Source organism: Melozone crissalis, unplaced genomic scaffold (assembly GCF_028551555.1).
Source record: "Melozone crissalis strain CALT ecotype California unplaced genomic scaffold, PUWL_Pcris_2 ptg000016l_1, whole genome shotgun sequence".
Taxonomy (NCBI): Eukaryota; Metazoa; Chordata; class Aves; order Passeriformes; family Passerellidae; genus Melozone; species Melozone crissalis.
The window spans coordinates 25,090,128-25,111,520 of NW_026535794.1; the positions used below are offsets into that span (position 1 = coordinate 25,090,128).

Below are 21,393 nucleotides of genomic sequence, written 5' to 3' on the forward strand. Positions count from 1 at the left end.
AAAAGGCAACTGGTGTGCTGAGGGGGTGATGTGTGGAATAAGTAAACGTGCATTTTTTTAATCTGCTTACTTCAACAAGCAAGATGTTTCTGTTGTCACTGAATGCCTTTACACAACTTTTTCCCTTTCACTTCCCAGGGCCCTATTGGTGCTGCTGGTCCTCCAGGCTTCCCAGGTGCTCCTGGTGCTAAGGTATGAACATCTGCTTCTACTGGTGCATTTGTTAGTGAAGATGAAATGTACTAACCAGAATTTCTAGGCAGCAGAAAAACCCCATCCTCTATGAACTAGGAGTGCTTTCTTAGTAGTTACTCTAGGGATTCATCCTCATCCTGATCTGTATTTGGAGAACATCAGATATGAATGCTAATTTAAAGTCAGCACTTACTTCACAGCTGAAGATTGAAGCTGGGCAGGTTCAGGAAAACAGAACCCTTTTACTGCTTCCTAATTGGTGCACTTATATACACTTTCCAAGGGTGACATGAATCATAATAAATAAGTGAGGCAGCAGTTAAATCACTTTACAGAAATAGTGGAGGACAAAGAAGCTGCATTTGAATATTGGACTACTTACGAGTCCCTGAAATTACAGAAATTGCATTAAAATTTTTCAGGTTTAGGGCAGTACCATTTTGCTCTTGCAGACTATAATTTAAATTATTCACTTTATTGCTCAAATCTTAGCATTTTTTATCTGGGTAAAAGCCTCAATATTTTGAGTGACCAAGGAAGGACAGAGCATTTGAGGAAAGAGTGTTGCATATATTTAATTTGCAAATTTTTCTGACCATTTGTCACAAAATCCATGTCATTCTATTCAGGTTCTTGTAGTCAACGTACAGAACACAACCTTCTGAAAACAAAAGCAAGAACGTTTTCTTTTGTCATTTACTCCATTGTGAACACTATTGTATGCACTCTGATCAGGCATAATTTTGCATCTATGCAAATGGCATCCAAAAGTGCAAGATAATGGCCAATTAGGTCTCATGCACTGTGGCACCTCAGGCCAATTCTGGAGGCACATGGATGCAAATGAGCCTGGAATTCTAATTCTAATTTTTTGGTCAACCTTCTCTGTAAGCATCTGGTTTTCCTGTCTTAGCCATTACCTTAGACAGAGCCTAAATAGACATCCCAACTTGAGTGCCTTTAAAATCCATTAAAAGCTCTCAGCTGCTCTGTTTCCTGGTCCTTGAAGGAGGAATACACAAATAAGATTATCTTCATGCCAGGCTGATAGGGGATTGCTTCACTCTTGCCATAAGACTGTGTACACTGATGGAGGGTTCTGTCCTTCTCTCTGACAGGGTGAAATTGGACCTGCTGGTAATGTTGGTCCTACTGGTCCTGCTGGCCCAAGAGGAGAGATTGGACTTCCTGGTTCTAGTGGTCCTGTTGGCCCTCCAGTGAGTAACTTGCCAGGCTCTATCTGTGAGATGTGTGCACTTTCGATGCTGAATTAAACAGTATTGTTGCCTTTCTTAACAGGGCAACCCCGGTGCTAATGGTCTTCCAGGGGCCAAGGGTGCAGCTGTAAGTACAACTACACTCATACATTTCCTCTAAAAAACCCCAATTCAGTTAATGCAGCAGAAAAGACAATGGGTTCACAATACCTTTTTCCCCTCTGTTGGACAGGGTCTTCCTGGTGTTGCTGGTGCTCCTGGTCTGCCTGGTCCCCGTGGTATTCTTGGTCCTCCTGGCCCTGCTGGTCCTAGTGGTGCTAGAGGACTTGTTGTAAGTGACCTCCTCCTCCATGTATTTGAAAACCAGACACAGTGTCCACAGTTGTAAAAGATCTCTGGATACACTTTTGTTATAGTGCAGACATCTTTTCTTGATGCACTATAGTTAACATTGTAGTTAATTTCTGTGTCTCATTACTTGCTTTAGATGCTGAGACTGAAAAGGTTCACTTTGCACTCCCTATGAGTGTAAGGAGTAGTTGGACTCAGTGATCCTTGTGGGTCCCCTTCCAAAGCAGAATATTGTGTGACTGAAGCTCTGTCCATGTTGATAGCACTGAGAGAGATGTGGCAGCAATCTCCCAGCTAGGCCCTCGGTGGGTATCCTCAGTAGAGGAACCAGCCCTGAATGTGTCATTGTTCAATAATGTCATTTCTAAGCACCTTTAAATGTTTGGTTTTGTGCCTTTTAAGTCAAAAATACAGTCATGCTCATTGGCCATTTTCACAATAGAAGGGGGCATGCCATTAGGTGATAAAAGAATTTTTTGATTCATGAGTAAGCTCTCCAGGTAGAAGAGAGATTTTTGGAATGATGCTTAATTCTGTCATCTCTTTTTGTTTTGGACTCTAGGGTGAACCAGGCCCCGCTGGTGCCAAGGGAGAAAGTGGTATGAAGGGTGAGCCTGTAAGTATGGCAAAATGTGAAGGATTTTTCAATCAAAAGCCTGATAATATCTGCAACACAGTGTTTGATACCTTCTTTTTCCCTGTTTGTTCAAAATAGGGTGCTGCTGGACCTGCTGGCCCTCCTGGCCCCAGTGGTGAGGAAGGCAAGAGAGGCAGCCCTGGTGAGCCTGGCTCTGCTGGTCCCCCAGGCCCTGCTGGTCTGAGAGTAAGTTTTCTTTTCATGTTCCACACTTAGAAGCAGAAAGGAAAGTGGAAATCAATCTAGAGTCCCACAGGCAAATTAAATAATTATGAGTAATTAAATTGACATTAATGCTGCTAAGCAGTGATAATTTTCAATTCTGAACCTTTTGATTAGTTGGGACCAAACCCATTTTAACTTTGCATTAATTCTTGTTTACTCTCTTATCCCTGAAGTATTTAGAGATGGCTTTGATTTATCCACTGTGTAATATTTAGTGAATTATCTTTTGATCATTCTTAAAAGTTTGTGATGGGATTTAACTGCTTAAAACGGTAATAGGCTCACACATAATGGGGGGCAAAAGCTTTCAATTCAGTGTCTTCAAGGATGCCTAGTAAACTTTTCACTGGGTGAGGAAGCCACTCCATGAACTTCAGGAAGCATGTAGCTTCATGAAGGAAGAGAATTCACAGGAAAATAATAAGAAAAAATGGCAGCTCTTCCCCTAGATTTTTTTTTCAGAGATAAAGAATTCAAAGTCAGTAACTGTCTACAGGGAATGTGGAACTTTGTGGGGCAGCTCTAGCCATCCTAGCTGCTGGCTAGAGCCATTGTTAGTTACAATGAACACTGAAAATTACACAGATTAGAATTTAAACAAATCTACAGAAAGCAAGAGCAATTTTTTTCACCATACCTATTTACTCTGAGGTGTGTGTGCTTAAAGCTGCACTTACCTCAAATTCAGCAGACCTGCTTGGAAGGCTGAAATCTGGTAGGCACTATGCACCTCACAGGAACAGATTTATTTCTTTCCCTTTGTTGATTTGTTTTGTGTTGACTTGCAGGGTGTACCTGGATCTCGTGGGCTCCCTGGAGCTGATGGCAGAGCTGGTGTCATGGTAAGACTTTTGTCTGGGTCACTATTTTTGAACCACCTTTTATATACAGATCTGCAATGCTTTTTTGCTACCTCTGCCTAATTTTATTTCTTTCTTTTGGTAGGGACCTGCTGGTAACCGTGGTGCTAGTGGTCCTGTTGGTGCTAAGGGTCCTAATGGTGATGCTGGCCGTCCTGGTGAGCCTGGTCTTATGGGTCCAAGAGTAAGTTCGAACTCTGTGGATTAAGTTTGAACTACATAGGAAGAAAATTACTTACAATTAATAGACAAAATTATTCAGAAATCCTACTGCAAAAATTCAGCATGTGTTAACCACAGTTAGGGCACTTCCACCATTCAACTGAAGAAACCCTATTAGGAATGATTAGGAAGCGTCAAAATGTTTATTGAAATTAGTTAGTTGTGTTAACATAGCACTTGATGGCCTTGGGATGGAGCAGTTTTCTTGTACTGGATACTGCATCGACTTCTGTGAGGGGTTTCCACTTGTGATTATTTACAGAATGTGATCATTATGATCACAATTAAGGTATGTGTGTTCTCTTTAATGAACTCAAAGGAAACCAGACCCTACTAAAATGATGTGAAATGGCTGATCTCAATTATTTCTTTTTTATTTTGCAAATGATTTCACTGAAAACAGCCATTTACTTTTAGTGGTGTGGGCTGCAGCCAGATTATGATCATCTCATTACATTTACACTCCTTATTCTTTCTCTTCCTACCCTACCCTGTGAAGGGAAAGTTTGTGATGCACATATGAGTATTAGGCATCTGCAAACATGGAAACACGCTATCCTCCAAAGCAGAGCCTAAATCAGTTCCTCTGAGTAAAACAGGTACTTCCTTATACTGATTTTCAACTGGCATGGGAGCACACACCACCAAATTAACAGTCAGTGTGCTTCAGGTGGAAATGTGATAGCACCTACAGTCCTGTTTAAACAGTGTACATTGATAAATTGGCACATCTGTGTGTGCATGCATGAATGTAGAAAAAATGGTGGCTATGTGTTGGATGAGTAGGTTTCCTTCTAAAATAATGAAATTTTTCCTTTCTCAGGGTCTCCCAGGTCAGCCTGGAAGCCCAGGCCCTGCTGGCAAGGAAGGTCCTGTCGTAAGTACCTTGCTTTTTATTCTGCTACACCGTTGCATGGGAAAGATTGACATAAATAGTACAAAGCAGACATCTCAGCACTGAGCTCTAACACAACTGTGTAAAACCGGCAAGATTTTCTATTGTATTACTCAGAATATCAGTGTGAATATTTCCATTCATTTCTGTGGGTCTCAGATCAGGCCTGTGTCCTGAAAAGGGAAGAAGAAATAGAGTTCTACAACAAGGAGGAAAAGGGAGGGATGCATGAGCATGTGATGTACCAACAATGGTGAAAAGTTACATGACACTTGCTTCCTGTCAGTACATATTTCTCCTAAAGCTGAACTCTAATTAAATTACCTCAGCCATTTAAGAGTATGATTTCTTTTTCTAGGGATTCCCTGGAGCAGATGGTAGAGTTGGGCCCATTGGTCCAGCTGGTAATAGAGGTGAGCCTGGCAACATTGGATTCCCTGGACCAAAAGGTCCCACTGTAAGTACAGGACAGAAATTTTCTATTACTATGAAAGTATTTCCAGACTAATCTGTCAGGTCCCAACTCTATCATTAATCTAACACATCTCCCTGTATCCTCCTCATCAGATGGCATCCACTTACATTGAAGAGTTCTGTTTCAAATTATTTTCTAGTTATCCAAAATATGATAATAGAAATTAAAAAAACAGTTTAATTAGCTTAGGGATATTTTGAAATTGAAGTGATTAGAATAATATATGTCTATTATATTATTTCAGCATGTCCATTTTATCATTTCTGTATATTCACATCTGTAAAAGTTCTGTCAAGTTTGGCCATTAAACCAGTTCCAGAGTGCTGTTATTTATGGAGCACTATCCAAAGCTCACTCAATTTAGAAGAACAGCTACCAGTGACTTCAGTGGAGTTCTTTACATGTCCCACAGAAGCCACAGATAACAATCATGTCCTGGACTTGGGTGTTGCTGTACACACACAGGAAAATATACTGTTAGGATACTACATGGACTGCCATGAATTACAATCTCAAAATATAAAGGCATCAAGTTTTGAAAAGACATATATTTTTGAGCTAATCTAAGTGATCCAAAAAGACAGATGGAGCTTGTATGTTTTAATTGGGGTTAAAGAAATATTACAGTAAATCTTCTGGCAATGAGAAGTCTCTGCTTAGCAGTTTAAACTGAATCTAATATGAAGTGTTGGTTAACTTTTATATCTTTTTCTTTCAACTTCAGGGTGAACCTGGCAAACCTGGTGAAAAAGGCAATGTTGGTCTTGCTGGCCCACGGGTACGTGGTTATATTTTCTTTATCACCTTCCAGAGAGAAAAAAAGTAGATTTTCCAAACCTCTGTAATAAGATAGCATTGGATTGTGCAAGTATGACTAGATGATGAAATTAGAAAAGCCCTTAGGAATGCATTATTTTTAGCCTCATGTCAGTGGGAGCTATGACTTAATGGATAAATGAAAACTCCCCTTCTTGGGTGTTAGTGGCATTATCCTCTGAAAAGGAAAAAATAGCACTCCCTATCCTTAAATCTTATAGCACAGTGTATGGTTTCTAATTAATCCTGTAAATTTCCACCTTTTAACTCATAGTTGAAACTTAGTAATTCTTCCATTTAAGGGAACCAAAAACAATCTTGTCTGGAAAAAATGCTATCAGCAAGATTTCTATAGTCCATAATTCCAAAAGAAGTTTTCTTAAGTATGAATGTGCTGCAATAACTAAAATTATGAGAATTTAAAATTTTAAGCACCTTTAGTACCTCTGGCTGTGAAGTTCTTGCAAGTAAATGGTTAAGTTCAAAATACACAGTGAGAAACATTTGGTTTTGGCACATAATAATTTAGAGCTATTACTCATATCAAATTAACACTTTGATAATAGCTTTCTACTTGAACATGTGCAGGGTGCTCCTGGTCCAGAGGGAAACAACGGTGCTCAAGGTCCTCCTGGAGTCACTGTAAGTAACAGCTTCCACACAAATAAAATTTGTGATTTACTTTTCATTAATGGAACTTCCCATTCTAAAATCCGTTTCCCTGTTTTTCAAGTTGATCACTTGTTTTTCTTTCCACCCAGGGCAACCAAGGTGCAAAGGGTGAAACGGGTCCTGCTGGCCCTCCTGGCTTCCAGGTGAGTAACTGTGTGCTCTGTTCAATCTTATCCATGGTTCCCAAAGCATGAAGAGCTTCTGCCTTAACTGTATTTGTGTTCTTCTTCCTTTACACTCAGGGTCTGCCAGGTCCCTCGGGTCCTGCTGGAGAGGCTGGCAAACCAGGGGAGAGGGTGAGTGACAGACACAGCACTCCATGCATGGGGAGGCATTGCATGAGGGCTGGGTTTGCACTGGCACACGTGCTGGAGCAAGAGCCTGGTGAATCTGTTTGCCAAAACAAAGCAATCAGGGTAACATGCAAACTTTAATTTGCAAAAGTCCCTTTTGCCTTGGAGCTTGCATCATACTTCCTTTTTCAAAGTTTTGGTATGAAACAGAGCAAAGATAGCCCTTTGCTTTTTGGGCCTTAAGTAGCAATAAACTATGCTTCCTCCCCCAGAAGAGACAGTACATGAAAAATATTTTACTTCACATTTCTTTCAAAATCTTCAAGGTTTAGTCTAACCTGCACTATTCCATTTATGTTATTGCACCTCAGCTGATTTCAGGGAATGTACAGTGGTATCCAGCTGAGGTGGTTCTTGCATATACCTGAAAAAAGAGCTTTCAATTTAATAACTAACTCTTCAGATGAAAAAATATTATCTAATGTCTACCTTGAGATACTGTGTAGCTGGAGGAAAAGGGCTTATTTCCATGTATGGAATAGATTGTCTGAAACTTTCCAATATGCTGTTGCAATTTGAGAATTTCTATTTGTTGCTAAGAAACAAAGAACAATTTAAGCAAGTAAAATAAACTTTACCTCTATATCTACTTTCTTCTAGGGTCTTCATGGTGAATTTGGTGTCCCTGGTCCTGCTGGCCCAAGAGTGAGTAACTCATTTGAAATCTGCTACAGACTGTCTTATTAATGTGATCAGTAATAATAATAACTATGTACATTTCTGAAATCAGAAACCAGAGTAGTCATTAGAAGGTATTGCCTCCCACTTCCCTTTAATTCTGAACTTTCAATAGACATCCTCCAAGAGCTTTGTGTGGATGCCTTCCTGCCTGGCAGGAGGATCCCATTTATGTAGAGCAATGAGTAGTTTATAACTCAATTAAGTATTTGCTTTCCAAATCTGCCTCTAAAGAGATTGATATTTAACCTACTTCTGTTACTTCTTCTTTTCTTCTGACTTGTAGATTAAATGAATCCAGTGACAAATATTCCCATTCACTCTTAAAAGTTACTCCAATCAGCTGAAACAGCAATTTTGCTCCCTATGTTTCAGTGCCCTGAGTCTGTATCAAAAACCATGTGCTCAAAACTCTAATTTTTCCATTTCATCCAAGCCAAGTTCCCTTTGTCATAGCAGTAGCAGTTATTTTCCTCTGCTCTGGCTTGCCCTAAGCATCACATATCAAGCCCCCAGTGTATTTCATCCAGTATTCCAAATTAGGCCATACTGATGCTTTATACACAAAACTAACACTTCCTAAAAGTAACCCACTACTTGTGCCAGATCATATTTTCCTTTTACATGTGTGTGTCATATTGTTGGCTATTACCTTTCCCTTTCAGTCATTTTCAGCATTGAAGCCTCCATTTACAGCAAAATTTGCACTTTTGATGCCTAAATAAATGTCCTGGTACTTGCACTCTTGAATTTTATCTCTTTGCTGTGACAACCATCTAGCAGGTTGTTCACTTCTTCCTGTGTTGTCTGCCAATCCTTCTTCCTGTTGACAAATCCTTCCTTTGTGATATCTGCATTTTTCTTCTTTTTCTGCCTCTTTGAAATTAAAAAAATGTTTAAAAAAATTACTTTAGGAACATCTCTACAATATAAATTAATCTGTTGTTCATTGGTGCTTTTTACTGGTGAGCTAACTCCCCTTAAGTCAGTTCCTTAACCACACTATAGTTCTTACACAAATTCCAAACTCTCCAGCATAACTAAAAAATCCATTATACCTTATTAGATTAATCACTGATGTCCAGCTTGATCACACTGAGATAATTTGAGATATCTTTAGTAAAACTAGTGTTTCTATCTTTTATACATCTGTTGTGCATTTAAGTTGAGTCTCTGGCTACTCCCACATCTCCAGATCTATGATGCAGAATTTAACCTTATACCTGTTATAATGTACAGGTCATATTGGCAGGCTTTAGGTGTTACCTTTATTATTCTCCTATCACCAGGCACTTGCCACTGTAAAAATAATTGTTTGCCAATTACTATCCCTTTAATTTCATTAGAATTCATTATTTGTCCTAAAACAGAATCTCCATTTGACAGTAGGATTTCAGTTAACAGAACAAGCACAGTAGCCAAAATCCATGTTCAAGAAGTATCGATACTTTTGTTGTCAGCTGTTGTCGTGATGCAAGAATTCATTACTTCATTTTGATACTTTTGTGTCAAAAGCTAGAGCCAGTTCTTACGACCATTTTATTTATTGGCTGCACAATTCTAACTAAAGGTTTGATCAGATAAAAATGTGCCATGCTGTCACTGCTCCCAGCCAGTGGTTTCAGCAGAGAGCAATTCAAGGAAGCCCTCAGATCAGTCTGTCTCCTTAGGGTGAGCGTGGTCCTCCTGGCGAGAGCGGCGCTGTCGGTCCCGCTGGTCCCATTGGCAGCCGTGGTCCCTCTGGCCCCCCAGGCCCCGATGGTAACAAGGTATGACTTTTCCAGCTGCCATTGCCTTACTGCTTAATTCCTGATCAATGCTGTCCAAAACCTCTCTCCAAGTGGTGAAGTTTCATCCCAGCTCATCCACACTAATATTAAATGGGTTTATGTTTATTAATATGGATGATGGGAGGGGAAGTCAGTTTGAGTACAGGTTATCAGCCAGGGATGCTGTTATTCTGTTTGGAGATAGGATCTGAGATTCTGACCAAAATTCATGCTGACTTCTGTTTATACCCACACCTACTTTACACAGGAAGCTCTTGTCTCTAGTTATTAATATTTCCCCCCAGATATTAGGTCAATAATAAGTGATCATCTAGTGATGATGGCTGATGTCGGCTTGATGCTAACTGAATCTGGGCCTTAGTTTTCTAGATTTCCATGGCTAGTCTTTCTACAGAAGTTTAGTTTGGAAAATGGACCTAAAACTTTAGGAGCCCACAGAATCAGTGAGAGCATTCACATCTAGCATCTTCACTAGCTGGAAAAGTAAAACACGTACAATAGCTCAAGACAAAAATGTCACTACTAAGACTGTTTACAACCAAGTAGAATGGTGGGCAGAATAGGAATGATGATTTTGTTCCAAATTGTGTGAGTGACTTGACCCTGACTTCCATGATATGCTGTTGCTGCTAGGGTGAACCTGGCAATGTTGGTGCTGCTGGTGCTCCCGGTCCTGCTGGTTCTGGTGGAATCCCAGGAGAGAGAGGTGTTGCTGGTGTTCCAGGAGGCAAGGGTGAAAAGGTAAGATGGACAACTGGTTTGTTATTGCATGCACAGGTTTGAGATGACTAAATTTCATTGCTTGGAAAAACCTGCAGGTTACCCCAATGTGACTTTTATTTACTGTGAAACTGTATTACTCAATGGTCCACAAGTAGAGGTTTTGTTGGTCTAAGGGACTGACTGTCTTTTCCAAGGTGCTATCCTAAAACTTTTTAAAAAACACTATGTATTGACATGCAGATTAATGAAGAACACTAGGCTGTATTAAGAAAAAAAAACAGAGAGAACAGAGTGCTGCTCTGGTTTCTTGGTGGTCAGAAAAATAACTTTTTGTTATATGAAACATGTGGCATTTTATGTGTCTGCCCATAGGACATCATTTTAATAGCTGTTTTCTTGCTTCATATAGAAGGTATAACATTAATACCTAGAAGAACTTTTACAGATGGATATCTCTTGACTAAAAGAAAAGAGATTTTGAGGGGGATTTATATTCCTCATTTGCAATATACATAGACATTGTTTTCAATTTCTAATTCCATTCAAAATTCTTGGTACCTGAGAGAAGCCAAGAAGGCTTGCCATGGCAGAAGCAGGTTTATTCTGAAAAGCATGCCAGTCCCCTTTCCAAACATTCACTTTGCCAGTCAGTACCTACTCAGCAATAGCAATAAAATAATCAACACTCGTTTCTCCAGAAAACCTAGGCTAAGGTTCTTGTATGATGTCTAAGTAATGCACAGGTACTCAGCAAAGACTTCTTTCATACAAACTGTTGTGTTCACTACCAATACAATTTTTGCCGCTGTGTGTTCCAGGGTGCCCCAGGTCTGAGAGGTGATACGGGTGCAACAGGAAGAGATGGTGCTCGTGTAAGTATCTTCTGGTTCTACTTGACTTTACCTTGCTACACCTCAGAAATTAAATAACTGAGAAGAATGTTCAGAACTTGCATTTCCCACTGTATTGCATTACTGCTTGTATCTGCTCATTTTTGGTACAAATCAATGTAATTTTGTTGCCCCTTGTCCAAGGATGATTGAATTCAGGAGGAGAGACAGAGAAAACAGATCACTTCTCATGCATCCAAGCAGAGAATTTACATGAGCAGAGTATTTCACAGACATTGCACAGCTGTTCAGTGTGATAGTGAACTTTAATTTCATGGCCTCAGCCCAGCCAGCTAATTTTTAAGGCAGCCTGCAATGTTACACAAAACGATCCTTAATTTGAGATTTCAGGTGTCTTTCTTAGGATTCATACTCTGGGAAGGAAAATAATAGAATAGGTTTTGTTTTATAAAGTCATGTATCCTTTATATTGAGAACATCTGAAAGAAAGTTATTTACATATCTTTCTCCAGGGGGAAGGAGAACGCTTATATAAAGTAGTTGGTCCTACTTACATTTTGTTTGAAACAATGTCCTGTCTCTTGGCCCATAGGGTCTGCCTGGTGCTATTGGTGCTCCTGGCCCTGCTGGTGGTGCTGGTGATCGGGTAAGTCTACTCTTTGAATGAAAAAATGCCTTGTTGCTACAGTTTCCTCACACATGAATATTAAAGATGAGTTCCATAAAAAACAATTCCATCATTTTAGTTTACACCAGTTCTTTAAGTTTTTCAGATTCAGGAAGCAAGGACTTTTGGGAATATTCAGTGAAGCTTGCGATAGGACCCCAAACCTTTTTCTAAAGTGGCAGGGAAGGGGATGCACATCTCCATGGCAGTGGGTTATATCTGGAGAGGATTCTGATTCACCTTGGGCTGAATTTTTCCCAGCTGAGGTTAAACTCCACAATCCTACTTGCACTGTGAGAGGAGATTTTGATACAATGATGAATAACCCACGTTAGCTCAGAATGATACGTTATGCTGTCTGAGAATCATTAGATATTATTAATACAGGGTGGATCAAAACCAGAAGCATTTTCAGTAACATCCTCTTAGTGGAGATCCAAGGAGACTCACTATATGTATCTGTACCACAGGAACATTCCTGTACTGGCTGCAGACATTTGGCTCTGACATTTCCCAGTGTCAAAGTGTTTTGTGTATCTTTTAGGGAGAAGGAGGTCCTGCTGGTCCTGCTGGTCCTGCTGGTGCCCGTGGTATCCCTGTAAGTTGTAATTTCTATAATTATTCCTGTGTCAAAGACATGATTGCTCTTTTAAAGATCATTCTAACCAGTCGTCTCTTCTTTCTCCTCTCCCTAGGGTGAACGTGGTGAGCCTGGTCCTGTAGGTCCCAGTGGATTTGCTGGACCCCCTGTAAGTTTTGTTTGCACTTTCCTCATATTGATGCCATAACCTTCCTCTATTTCCTCGGCAAGGTTTTCATTCCTCATTTTGCCTGTTTTTCTGCCCACAGGGTGCAGCTGGTCAGCCTGGTGCTAAAGGCGAGCGCGGGCCCAAAGGACCCAAGGGTGAAACTGGACCAACTGGTGCCATTGGCCCAATCGGTGCATCTGGACCACCCGTAAGTGAATTGTGTCTTTGTGAAATGCATCGTTCCCAACTCTGCCATGCAAGCAATACATTACCCTGAAAGCCTTGAATTCTGAAAAGGTAATCAAAGAAAGAAACAAAACTTCAAGCTAGGCTGTGAGAAAAGTTAAACTGCTGATTTTCACACGTTATGTAAATTTTATCAATCTATTTATGTGGGCTCAGATCATGAGTCTGGAACTGAAATGAAGAGAAAATAATAACTAATTTTCAACTTGCTCTGAAGATCAGCAAAATCACTCTATCTTGGACCATTCAGGGGGTGATTGTGGGTAAGTTCTGAGCTGAGGATGTTGACACTTTTCTCTCAAAGATGGGATGAGCTGTCATAGTCTGATTTTCAGACTCAGTCATCCAGAAGCATGTGTGCAAAGTTGTCTGTGCACCCATTTGCACACAGGCTTTTCATATGCTGGCACCTTTATAGCCCAAAGTTGTATACTGCCTCACATGCATATTACTGAAGAACTGGTTGAAATGATGCAGAAAGTCAGACCCATGTACTTCAAATACCACAGAGTGTTGCAGGATATCGTGGCTTGGGTTACTTATTGTATGATTTTAATACCAATACCAGGCTCTTGCACTAAGTGGCTGTATTAGTCACACAGTGCAAACAGAGGATTTGATGATTTTACCCTGCTTTCACATTTTGACTTCCAGATTTGTTTAGATGCACGTAACATTTGCAAGGAAATTAATCTGAATCACAAATGCTTTATGCAACTTTTCTCGGGCCTTATGATACCGATTTAAAATGTGTGTGAGAATTTAATACCCTATTGTCCGGATAGGCAGCATAGTTTTGGGCCCAGTCCTCCTGCTGGTGTAAAAATCACTTTAGCTTTCACAATAGTGAGACTGAGCCCTTATTCTAAACAGGGAGTATTAATTGCCTTTGCTTGATCCCTCTCTCTTTTTCAATCCTTCCTGCTTAGGGTCCCGCTGGTGCTGCTGGTCCTGCTGGCCCTCGTGGTGATGCTGGTCCTCCTGTAAGTCTTCAGGCTTTTAGAACTGACATTGTTGCTTTTCATGAAGTTATTGTCTCCTTTAAACCTAATCTTCATTTTCAAATTTGTTTTTAGGGCATGACTGGTTTCCCTGGTGCTGCTGGAAGAGTTGGTCCTCCTGGCCCTGCTGTAAGTAACTAATGAAGAAATGTAATAGGGATTGTAAGTCAGAAGCTGCTTTGCTTAGGGACAATCCTAACTTTTGTTTCATTGATGTGGATCATAATTGCACTGGAATAACATCAGATCCTTATAGAACTGGATGAGAAAAAAAATCTAATTGTTCAAACTCCCAGAGTACAGTCTATGCATTTAATTTGTGAGTTTTTACAATCCATCAAGCATCCCTGTGCCTCCTGAAGTACCCAACCATTTCCAAAAATCAGTGTTTATTTGCTTTATTTTAAATCAATGGCTATGCAATTAGTCATGGTGGAGTGGAATAAGAAGGTCATGTCCAATCTGCAGAAGAATGTTAAAATTATTGTATGTCCACATTTTCTAAAGTACCTGCAGTTCTAGTCCCATTCTTGAGCAGAGCAAGCTCACTCTTTTTTGGAATGTGATTTTTTTTTTTTATTTTTATTTTTCAGCAAGAAATTCTCAGTCTAGATTGACATTTGTAGTCTTTTCTTTTCAAAGGTGTTTCCAACCTTTACCAAAAGGCACTTCTTTTCTTAGATACTCTAGATTTAAATAAATTTTAAATCCCATTATCCAAAGCAAATAATCCTCTTGAATTGGGAGACACTGTTTTGGTTTTTTTTTCTCATTGCAATTAATGCAAAAAGAGACAGATCTATATTTTCCCACCAAATTTTGCGGCTTTCACCTGCCCAGAGTTAAAAAAAAAAAAAAAAAAGGGCAGTGAAATGATTCTACTGCTTCCAGCTCTCCACTGCTAACAAAGCAATAGGAATTGCTGCTTTGGAGCAGCTGATGACCTGTTTGTTGCAAGGGACTATTTTTTTCACCTTAAAATGGACTTAAAATGAAATTTTATCCCCAGGTCTCTCTTGTAATGGTATCATATTCATACTCAATCCTAGGGCATCACTGGTCCCCCTGGTCCTCCTGGCCCAGCTGGCAAGGATGGTCCTCGAGGTCTGCGTGGTGATGTTGGGCCAGTTGGCCGCACTGGTGAACAAGGTATTGCTGGCCCACCTGGTTTTGCTGGTGAGAAAGGTCCATCTGGAGAGGCTGGTGCTGCTGTAAGTTACTGAGTATCACATCTCATTAAAAATGTTTCTCTTCATGTGAATGTTATGGCTTCTGAGATACTTTTAGTGTTTGTGAAGGGCTTTTCTACTTTTTCCACAAATTTAGCAAAGCCTTTGAGTAGAAGCTCCACTGAGACACAAGAAATTGTTCATAGGCATGCTTGACAAATATGCCATAAAAAGTGAGCCTGATCCCTGCGTCAGGGTTTTCTTTCTCTTTTTCTCTTGTGCTGAATTATATCTTTCTCTAACTACAGAAGAAATAGATATTTAGTCTGAGAAAAGGAAGTACATCTTCTGCTTTGAAATTGATCCTCATGGATAGAAAAGGAAAGAACCTGTGAATGTCCATTTAGAACAATCTCAATTTATAGCTGCACCATAAACTCAGATTTGTGGGGATCACAAGGTTAAAGTTGTCTGCCCACAGGTTGACATAGAATTATGTAAATAAATGTATTACTTTTGAGTATCTTTAAGCTTTCACATCCAGAATTACTGTCTTTTTTTAAAAGTCATACATGTCTCTGTCTTATTGAAGTAAGCACTTGCGTGAAATACCACAATTGTTACTCAACAAAAAAATTATAGAAATTTCTTCTGTGATCTGCAAAAATTGTATCTGAGAATGCAATTTTCAGTATCACTGATGCGTATGTTACATCTATTTTTGTCTATTAATATAAATTGTATTCCCTTCATGTCATAGGGTCCTCCTGGTACCCCAGGTCCTCAGGGTATTCTTGGTGCTCCTGGTATCCTTGGTCTGCCTGGCTCTCGGGGAGAACGTGGTCTTCCAGGCATCTCTGGAGCAACAGTAAGTATATGATTAGTTAACTGCTTTAAACAGATAACATGTAAGGAGAAAGAAAAAACCCACACACACTTGAGGTCCTGTCTTATGGGAAGCCAGGGAAATGCAGATTATGCTGTTTCCTTTGCTGTTGGAAACAGAGGATGAGGACCTACCCAACGTAGATCAACGGAAGAAATTATGGCTTATTGCAGACAAACCAGAATTATCTGCAAGTGAGCAAATTTCTGAATGTCAGAAATGTTGAGGTTTCTAGTAGTAACATTTAGAATGAGGATAACATTTGATATAGATAGGTATGTTTCTTGTGTCCTGATTCTTGTTTCCTTCCCAAACTCATTGCAGTGAAATGCTGATCTTAGATAAAGACTAATAGTTCTGTTAGACTGGTTTGTGTTGTATTATAATGTCACATTTTGTTACAACTGTTCCTGTATTAGGGTGAACCTGGTCCCCTGGGTGTTTCTGGTCCTCCTGGTGCCCGTGGTCCCTCTGGTCCTGTGGGTTCTCCTGGTCCAAATGGTGCTCCTGGTGAAGCTGGACGTGATGTAAGCTGTCTTTTATCCTCTTCAGGTTGCTTTTTCTTCATTCTGATCCAAATACCAATACTCAGAAAAAGTAGATGGAACTGGAGGCTGTTCTGCTAGCAACCTTGTACAGTGTCTTCAGAGAAAATTACATCAGGATCTTTATAGACATGGATTCCTATGCCCAACTAGGAAAGGAAAAGTTGACAGACCTTTTTAAAGCAGACCTTTTCAAAGCAAAAGTTGTGTCTGAAATACATCCTGAAGTCACTCAGAATACTTAACTTTTTACTTAAATGTCAAGAAAGATGAAATGGGGAACATACATATCTTTCATGAAAGTATAAAAACTGCAGCCTTATCAGGGAAGCTTATTTAATAACCTGAAACATAGTTAATACAGTATGAATAAAAATCTTTTAGAGACTGCAGAATTTCAAGGAGAACAGAGAATAGTAATTTAAAAATCCCAAACTTTTGTTTCATTGGAATTTTCTGAATGAAAATGGGGGGTTTTGGACACAGCCTAAGTGCTGAAGTGAAATTGATATTCACAAAGGAAACTATTTAACCTTCTGAAGTACCACAGCAAAGTAACTTAGTTGTGGCTATTGTTTCAGTTCTTTTCCCTCCACTGGCATTTTTCATCTAAAAAGACAGTCTCAGTTTTAAAAGAGTGCAAGTTAGTGAAGACCACTACTGTCTTAGCCTTTTCATTTAGAGAAATGTTGCAAAGCCCAGTAATTTTTTTCTCTACTGAACCTAAAATATTTGAAGACCATTTTAGTTTTCTGAGAACATTAGTATATTTAAGGCATTTGAGAATGACATGTAAAAGAAAGAGGTTTTTTCTCTTTAAGATTTATACTATCCTATCTCAGTATCTTCTTACTCTCACTGTAAGCAGTTAGACTGAGACAGAGTTCTGTGCGAGATGAAAGGTGATGGAATTTATTAATTTTTTTCATGGTATTTTAATAGGGCAATCCTGGTAATGATGGTCCTCCAGGCCGTGATGGTGCTCCTGGCTTCAAGGTAACTTGTTTCTTTTTCTTGTACTTCATTGTCATGGAAGAAATATTCCAATATGTGTAAGTCAGTAGTAACACAGTGTGCGTCCTGTTGCATTCCTTTGTTCCCAGGGTGAGCGTGGTGCTCCTGGTAATCCTGGTCCCAGCGGTGCTCTGGGTGCCCCTGGTCCTCATGGCCAAGTTGGTCCTTCTGGAAAGCCTGGAAACCGTGGTGAACCTGTAAGTCAATGAGATTATGCTATACTTTAACTTTCTGTATTAAGGTCTAAGAGGACTAAGACTTGTCTATCATATATACAAAGTACAACCCACCTCTATTATGCATAGATAACTACTTCACTTTCTCCAGAGATGTGTTGACCATGGAACCTTCATTAGAACAATATACAGCAGTGACATTTATTCTCTGTTCTTGTTTCAGGGTCCTGCTGGTGCTGTTGGTCCTGCTGGTGCTTTTGGTCCAAGAGGTCTTGCTGTAAGTCTGATTTTTAAATACATTACCACATTGATGCAAGAAGAGAAAACATGCTTTATCAATAAGGACTCATAACTGTGATCAACTGTGATTGTTATAATTGTGATTATAACAATAATGCTTAAGGACCTGAAAATATTTAGGAACTTAGAATCTCAGTTAGCATTCTCTTTTGTAGAATAAATGCTGAAGCTTTTAGGATTTGCACTCTTCCTGGGTGTGTTAAGGGGATGTCCATTATATACACTGGGATGTGACTTAATGTAGAATATTTACACTTAATTCTGGCTTTGATGGGAGTATGTTCTTGAAGCTTTCTAATTTATTCCTTTGACACCTATATTGCTTCCTAGGGCCCTCAAGGTCCCCGTGGTGAGAAAGGTGTGCCTGGTGATAAGGGGCCAAGAGGTCTGCCTGGCTTGAAGGGACACAATGGATTGCAGGGTCTTCCTGGTCTTGCTGTAAGTAAATGATTTTCTGGGTTTTTGATATAATGAGCAAAAAAACAAAAAAATGGTCACACTAGCAAGGAATTACATATGCACAACATGGGATGTTAATACCACTACTCCACTCTGCAGCAACTTCAAAATGAAGAGTCATAAATAGTCTCTTTAACATTCAATGGTTTTTGTACAAAATTGAAGATTCTGGTATTGGCATTAGACTGTGACTACCATTAGTTCCCTTGAAGCTCAATCGCATTTGGCTAATGAAGAATTAAAAAATCTTCTGCCTTCGTTTTAATATTATTTCTTATTTTGTCCAGAAATTGTACAACTTTTATCTCAGAAAAGCTGAAGTAATTTGTGGATTTTCTTCCCTTTAAATTTGGGTATCAGCTTTAGGAACTCTGATTTTTCTTTTAAAATCTTCTCTGAAGATCAGAAGGAACAATATAAAGAATTTTACCCTCTCTACTCTCTTCCCAAAACAAGCATTTTATGCCCTAACTCCACTAATAAATGTCATAAGCCCTAGATTCCCATTTTCTGAACCCAGATACACATTACATGCATTTCCCTCTTGAATCAAGCAAGCGCAAACATGTTCCACTGCTCTTTTTTTGATGACTGTGTATCTTTCCCAATAGGGCCAACATGGTGATCAAGGTCCTCCTGGTAACATTGGCCCTGCTGGCCCAAGGGTAAGTGAATTTCAGAATACATTCAAATAACTCTCATTCTCTTTGTGCAATATATATGTATGATGTATGCTCCCATCTATATGAATCCCTATTTGTAGCATTTTTGCTGTCATTTAAACTGTTCAAATTTCTTTTTAGGGTCCACCTGGTCCTTCTGGTCCTCCTGGTAAAGATGGTCGCAATGGTCTCCCTGGACCTATTGGCCCTGCTGGTGTGCGTGGCTCTCATGGTCACCAAGGTCCTGCTGTGAGTATAAACTTTTTGTTGTTGTCGATTCAACACATTTATGTTACACTATAAGCCTAGTAATCACATCACTTCAGAAGCCTAGCAGTTTAATAATGCACATGGTTTTATTTCTTAAAAAAGATATTTGAAATTAGGGAAATGTTTAATAGACCTGAACTAAAAGGTTTTCTTTGCTCCTTATGGCCAGAGTGCAAACACACAAAGGAGATGTGGTAGTCCTGCTCTGTGCATCTTCCACTGCTTCAGCCCATAGCAGTCACCATGTGTGCTGCCTCCAATTAGAGCTGAGAGTGCCAGGAGTTAACTAGGAGTATGCATGTGTGGAAGCATTTCTTTAAAAGCATATCTCTAACGGAATCTTTTTGTCTTCTGCTTTTGAAAAACTTCAGGGTCCCCCTGGCCCTCCTGGTCCCCCTGGCCCCCCTGGTCCCAATGGTGGTGGATATGAAGTTGGCTTTGATGCAGAATACTACCGGGCTGATCAGCCTTCTCTCAGACCCAAGGATTATGAAGTTGATGCCACTCTGAAAACACTGAACAACCAAATTGAGACCCTTCTGACCCCAGAAGGCTCCAAAAAGAACCCAGCTCGCACCTGCCGTGACCTCAGACTTAGCCACCCAGAATGGAGCAGCGGTATGTTAGTGCCAGATGTTTGCCCCTTCTGGCTCAGGGAGCACTTCCAGGGCATTAGCTTTCTTCAGTGAAGGGTATCCTTGGCCATGTGGCAAAAATAATAAATGACCAATGAAGAAGTTCTTTCTGCCTTCACTGAAAATAGATACAGTTACATCCTGAAAAGCTCTTTGTAGATATTGTCGTACATTATTGCACTAATTTTCCAAAATAACACAAAAATATTTAACCCTTGCTTTTTATACACTAACAATCCAAAATACCTGTTTCCCACTTATCACCTTAATATTGCCCCTAGCTGTGATATTTATGGCCTGGGTTCATATATCAGATGAGTGAATATGAACTGCATGGAGAGTTTATGCTGAGTGAACCATGATTTACGTTTCTTCCCTCAATGGCAGGCTTCTACTGGATTGACCCCAACCAAGGCTGCACTGCAGATGCCATTAGAGCATACTGTGATTTTTCCACTGGTGAGACTTGCATCTATGCCAACCCTGACAATATTCCTGCTAAGAACTGGTATATCAACAAGAATCCCAAGGACAAGAAGCAGCACATATGGTTTGGTGAAACTATCAATGGTGGCAGCCAGGTAAGTGATGTATGGCAGGGTGATGGTTTCCTTCAGCACTGTCTGAAGAGTTCTTAATTCACTGACACTCAGAAGCAAGCAGATAAATTAAGTTCTTAGGGGAGAAATATGAAAAAGCCAGCTACCTTTTATCTGAAGGGCAAAGAGCTCTGGTTCTGATTTAGATCAGTTTGTTAAAAGTACTTCTCAGTATTGTTCTAACTTTTCTTGATGTCTGCAAGTGATCAATTCAGCTTGACTAATGTTTATTGTTAAGGGAAGCCTGTACTGTAATATGGTACATATAAAGACAGTCCAGAAAATGTCTGAACAATTAAAAACATCAATCTTTTTAATCAATATTTTTGTACAACACTGTTCCTGGACAGATATCTATATTGCACATCACAGATTCTGAGTGTATGCCATGATAACATTCTGAATTTTAGGTGTAAGTGAAAACAAGAGCTACTACTTGCATGTTAGACACTTTCCCAGCAAATTGCAAATACATCATTTTTGTACAGCTAAGGAAGTTTAATTACCTAATTCTTAAATTAAATGGAGTTATATTGTGGTGAAGTGTCTAAGATGAGATTTAATCACATTGGATCACAACAGTCTAGGGTCCTGTTTCTTAGAGTGGCTAAAAGTAGATGCTGTAGAAGGAATATAAGAGTGAAAAAAACATTGATACTATCCACAGACACTAGTGTATTAAAAAAAGTTTCAAAACCCTATCAAAAAAGATTTCACGGTTTTATTGAGACAGACATTGTTTGTGTGTAGCTGTGGGAACAGTAGATTGTCTTCCTTGAATTTATCTGATCTTGTCTCTGAATCCATATAAACTGTTAACACCATACCTTGGAACAGAACTCTACAGTTCAACTACATCCACTTGTGTCTGGTTGTCAGTCTAGCTCCTACTACTTTTATTTTGTGCTCTTTAGCTCTGGAATGGCAATAGAAAAGTGATTGCAGACTTGTGATTAGTTTTTTGGTTTTTTAAAGCTCCTAGCTGTCATGGTTTAAGCTCAGATAGAAATTAGGTACCGTTGCCACTTGCTCAACTCCCTCTTTCTTCCCCCCAA

The 21,393-nt window shown here is 39.6% G+C and overlaps 1 protein-coding gene across 1 annotated transcript in view; it reads left to right on the forward strand.

Moving 5' to 3' along the window:
- The window catches only part of COL1A2 (collagen type I alpha 2 chain), a 38,418-nt gene that overhangs the window by 14,831 nt on the left and 2,194 nt on the right, over nucleotides 1-21,393 (forward strand). The window contains exons 16-50 of the mRNA XM_054273653.1: nucleotides 139-192; nucleotides 1,314-1,412; nucleotides 1,495-1,539; nucleotides 1,645-1,743; nucleotides 2,326-2,379; nucleotides 2,479-2,586; nucleotides 3,414-3,467; nucleotides 3,571-3,669; nucleotides 4,531-4,584; nucleotides 4,961-5,059; nucleotides 5,802-5,855; nucleotides 6,482-6,535; nucleotides 6,655-6,708; nucleotides 6,808-6,861; nucleotides 7,519-7,563; nucleotides 9,267-9,365; nucleotides 10,020-10,127; nucleotides 10,928-10,981; nucleotides 11,553-11,606; nucleotides 12,172-12,225; nucleotides 12,323-12,376; nucleotides 12,477-12,584; nucleotides 13,552-13,605; nucleotides 13,699-13,752; nucleotides 14,673-14,834; nucleotides 15,553-15,660; nucleotides 16,098-16,205; nucleotides 17,166-17,219; nucleotides 17,327-17,434; nucleotides 17,637-17,690; nucleotides 18,044-18,151; nucleotides 18,784-18,837; nucleotides 18,976-19,083; nucleotides 19,476-19,722; nucleotides 20,127-20,320. Coding sequence (XP_054129628.1) covers nucleotides 139-192; nucleotides 1,314-1,412; nucleotides 1,495-1,539; nucleotides 1,645-1,743; nucleotides 2,326-2,379; nucleotides 2,479-2,586; nucleotides 3,414-3,467; nucleotides 3,571-3,669; nucleotides 4,531-4,584; nucleotides 4,961-5,059; nucleotides 5,802-5,855; nucleotides 6,482-6,535; nucleotides 6,655-6,708; nucleotides 6,808-6,861; nucleotides 7,519-7,563; nucleotides 9,267-9,365; nucleotides 10,020-10,127; nucleotides 10,928-10,981; nucleotides 11,553-11,606; nucleotides 12,172-12,225; nucleotides 12,323-12,376; nucleotides 12,477-12,584; nucleotides 13,552-13,605; nucleotides 13,699-13,752; nucleotides 14,673-14,834; nucleotides 15,553-15,660; nucleotides 16,098-16,205; nucleotides 17,166-17,219; nucleotides 17,327-17,434; nucleotides 17,637-17,690; nucleotides 18,044-18,151; nucleotides 18,784-18,837; nucleotides 18,976-19,083; nucleotides 19,476-19,722; nucleotides 20,127-20,320 — 2,970 coding nt within the window. The remainder of the gene's footprint in view (nucleotides 1-138; nucleotides 193-1,313; nucleotides 1,413-1,494; nucleotides 1,540-1,644; nucleotides 1,744-2,325; nucleotides 2,380-2,478; nucleotides 2,587-3,413; nucleotides 3,468-3,570; nucleotides 3,670-4,530; nucleotides 4,585-4,960; nucleotides 5,060-5,801; nucleotides 5,856-6,481; nucleotides 6,536-6,654; nucleotides 6,709-6,807; nucleotides 6,862-7,518; nucleotides 7,564-9,266; nucleotides 9,366-10,019; nucleotides 10,128-10,927; nucleotides 10,982-11,552; nucleotides 11,607-12,171; nucleotides 12,226-12,322; nucleotides 12,377-12,476; nucleotides 12,585-13,551; nucleotides 13,606-13,698; nucleotides 13,753-14,672; nucleotides 14,835-15,552; nucleotides 15,661-16,097; nucleotides 16,206-17,165; nucleotides 17,220-17,326; nucleotides 17,435-17,636; nucleotides 17,691-18,043; nucleotides 18,152-18,783; nucleotides 18,838-18,975; nucleotides 19,084-19,475; nucleotides 19,723-20,126; nucleotides 20,321-21,393) is intronic.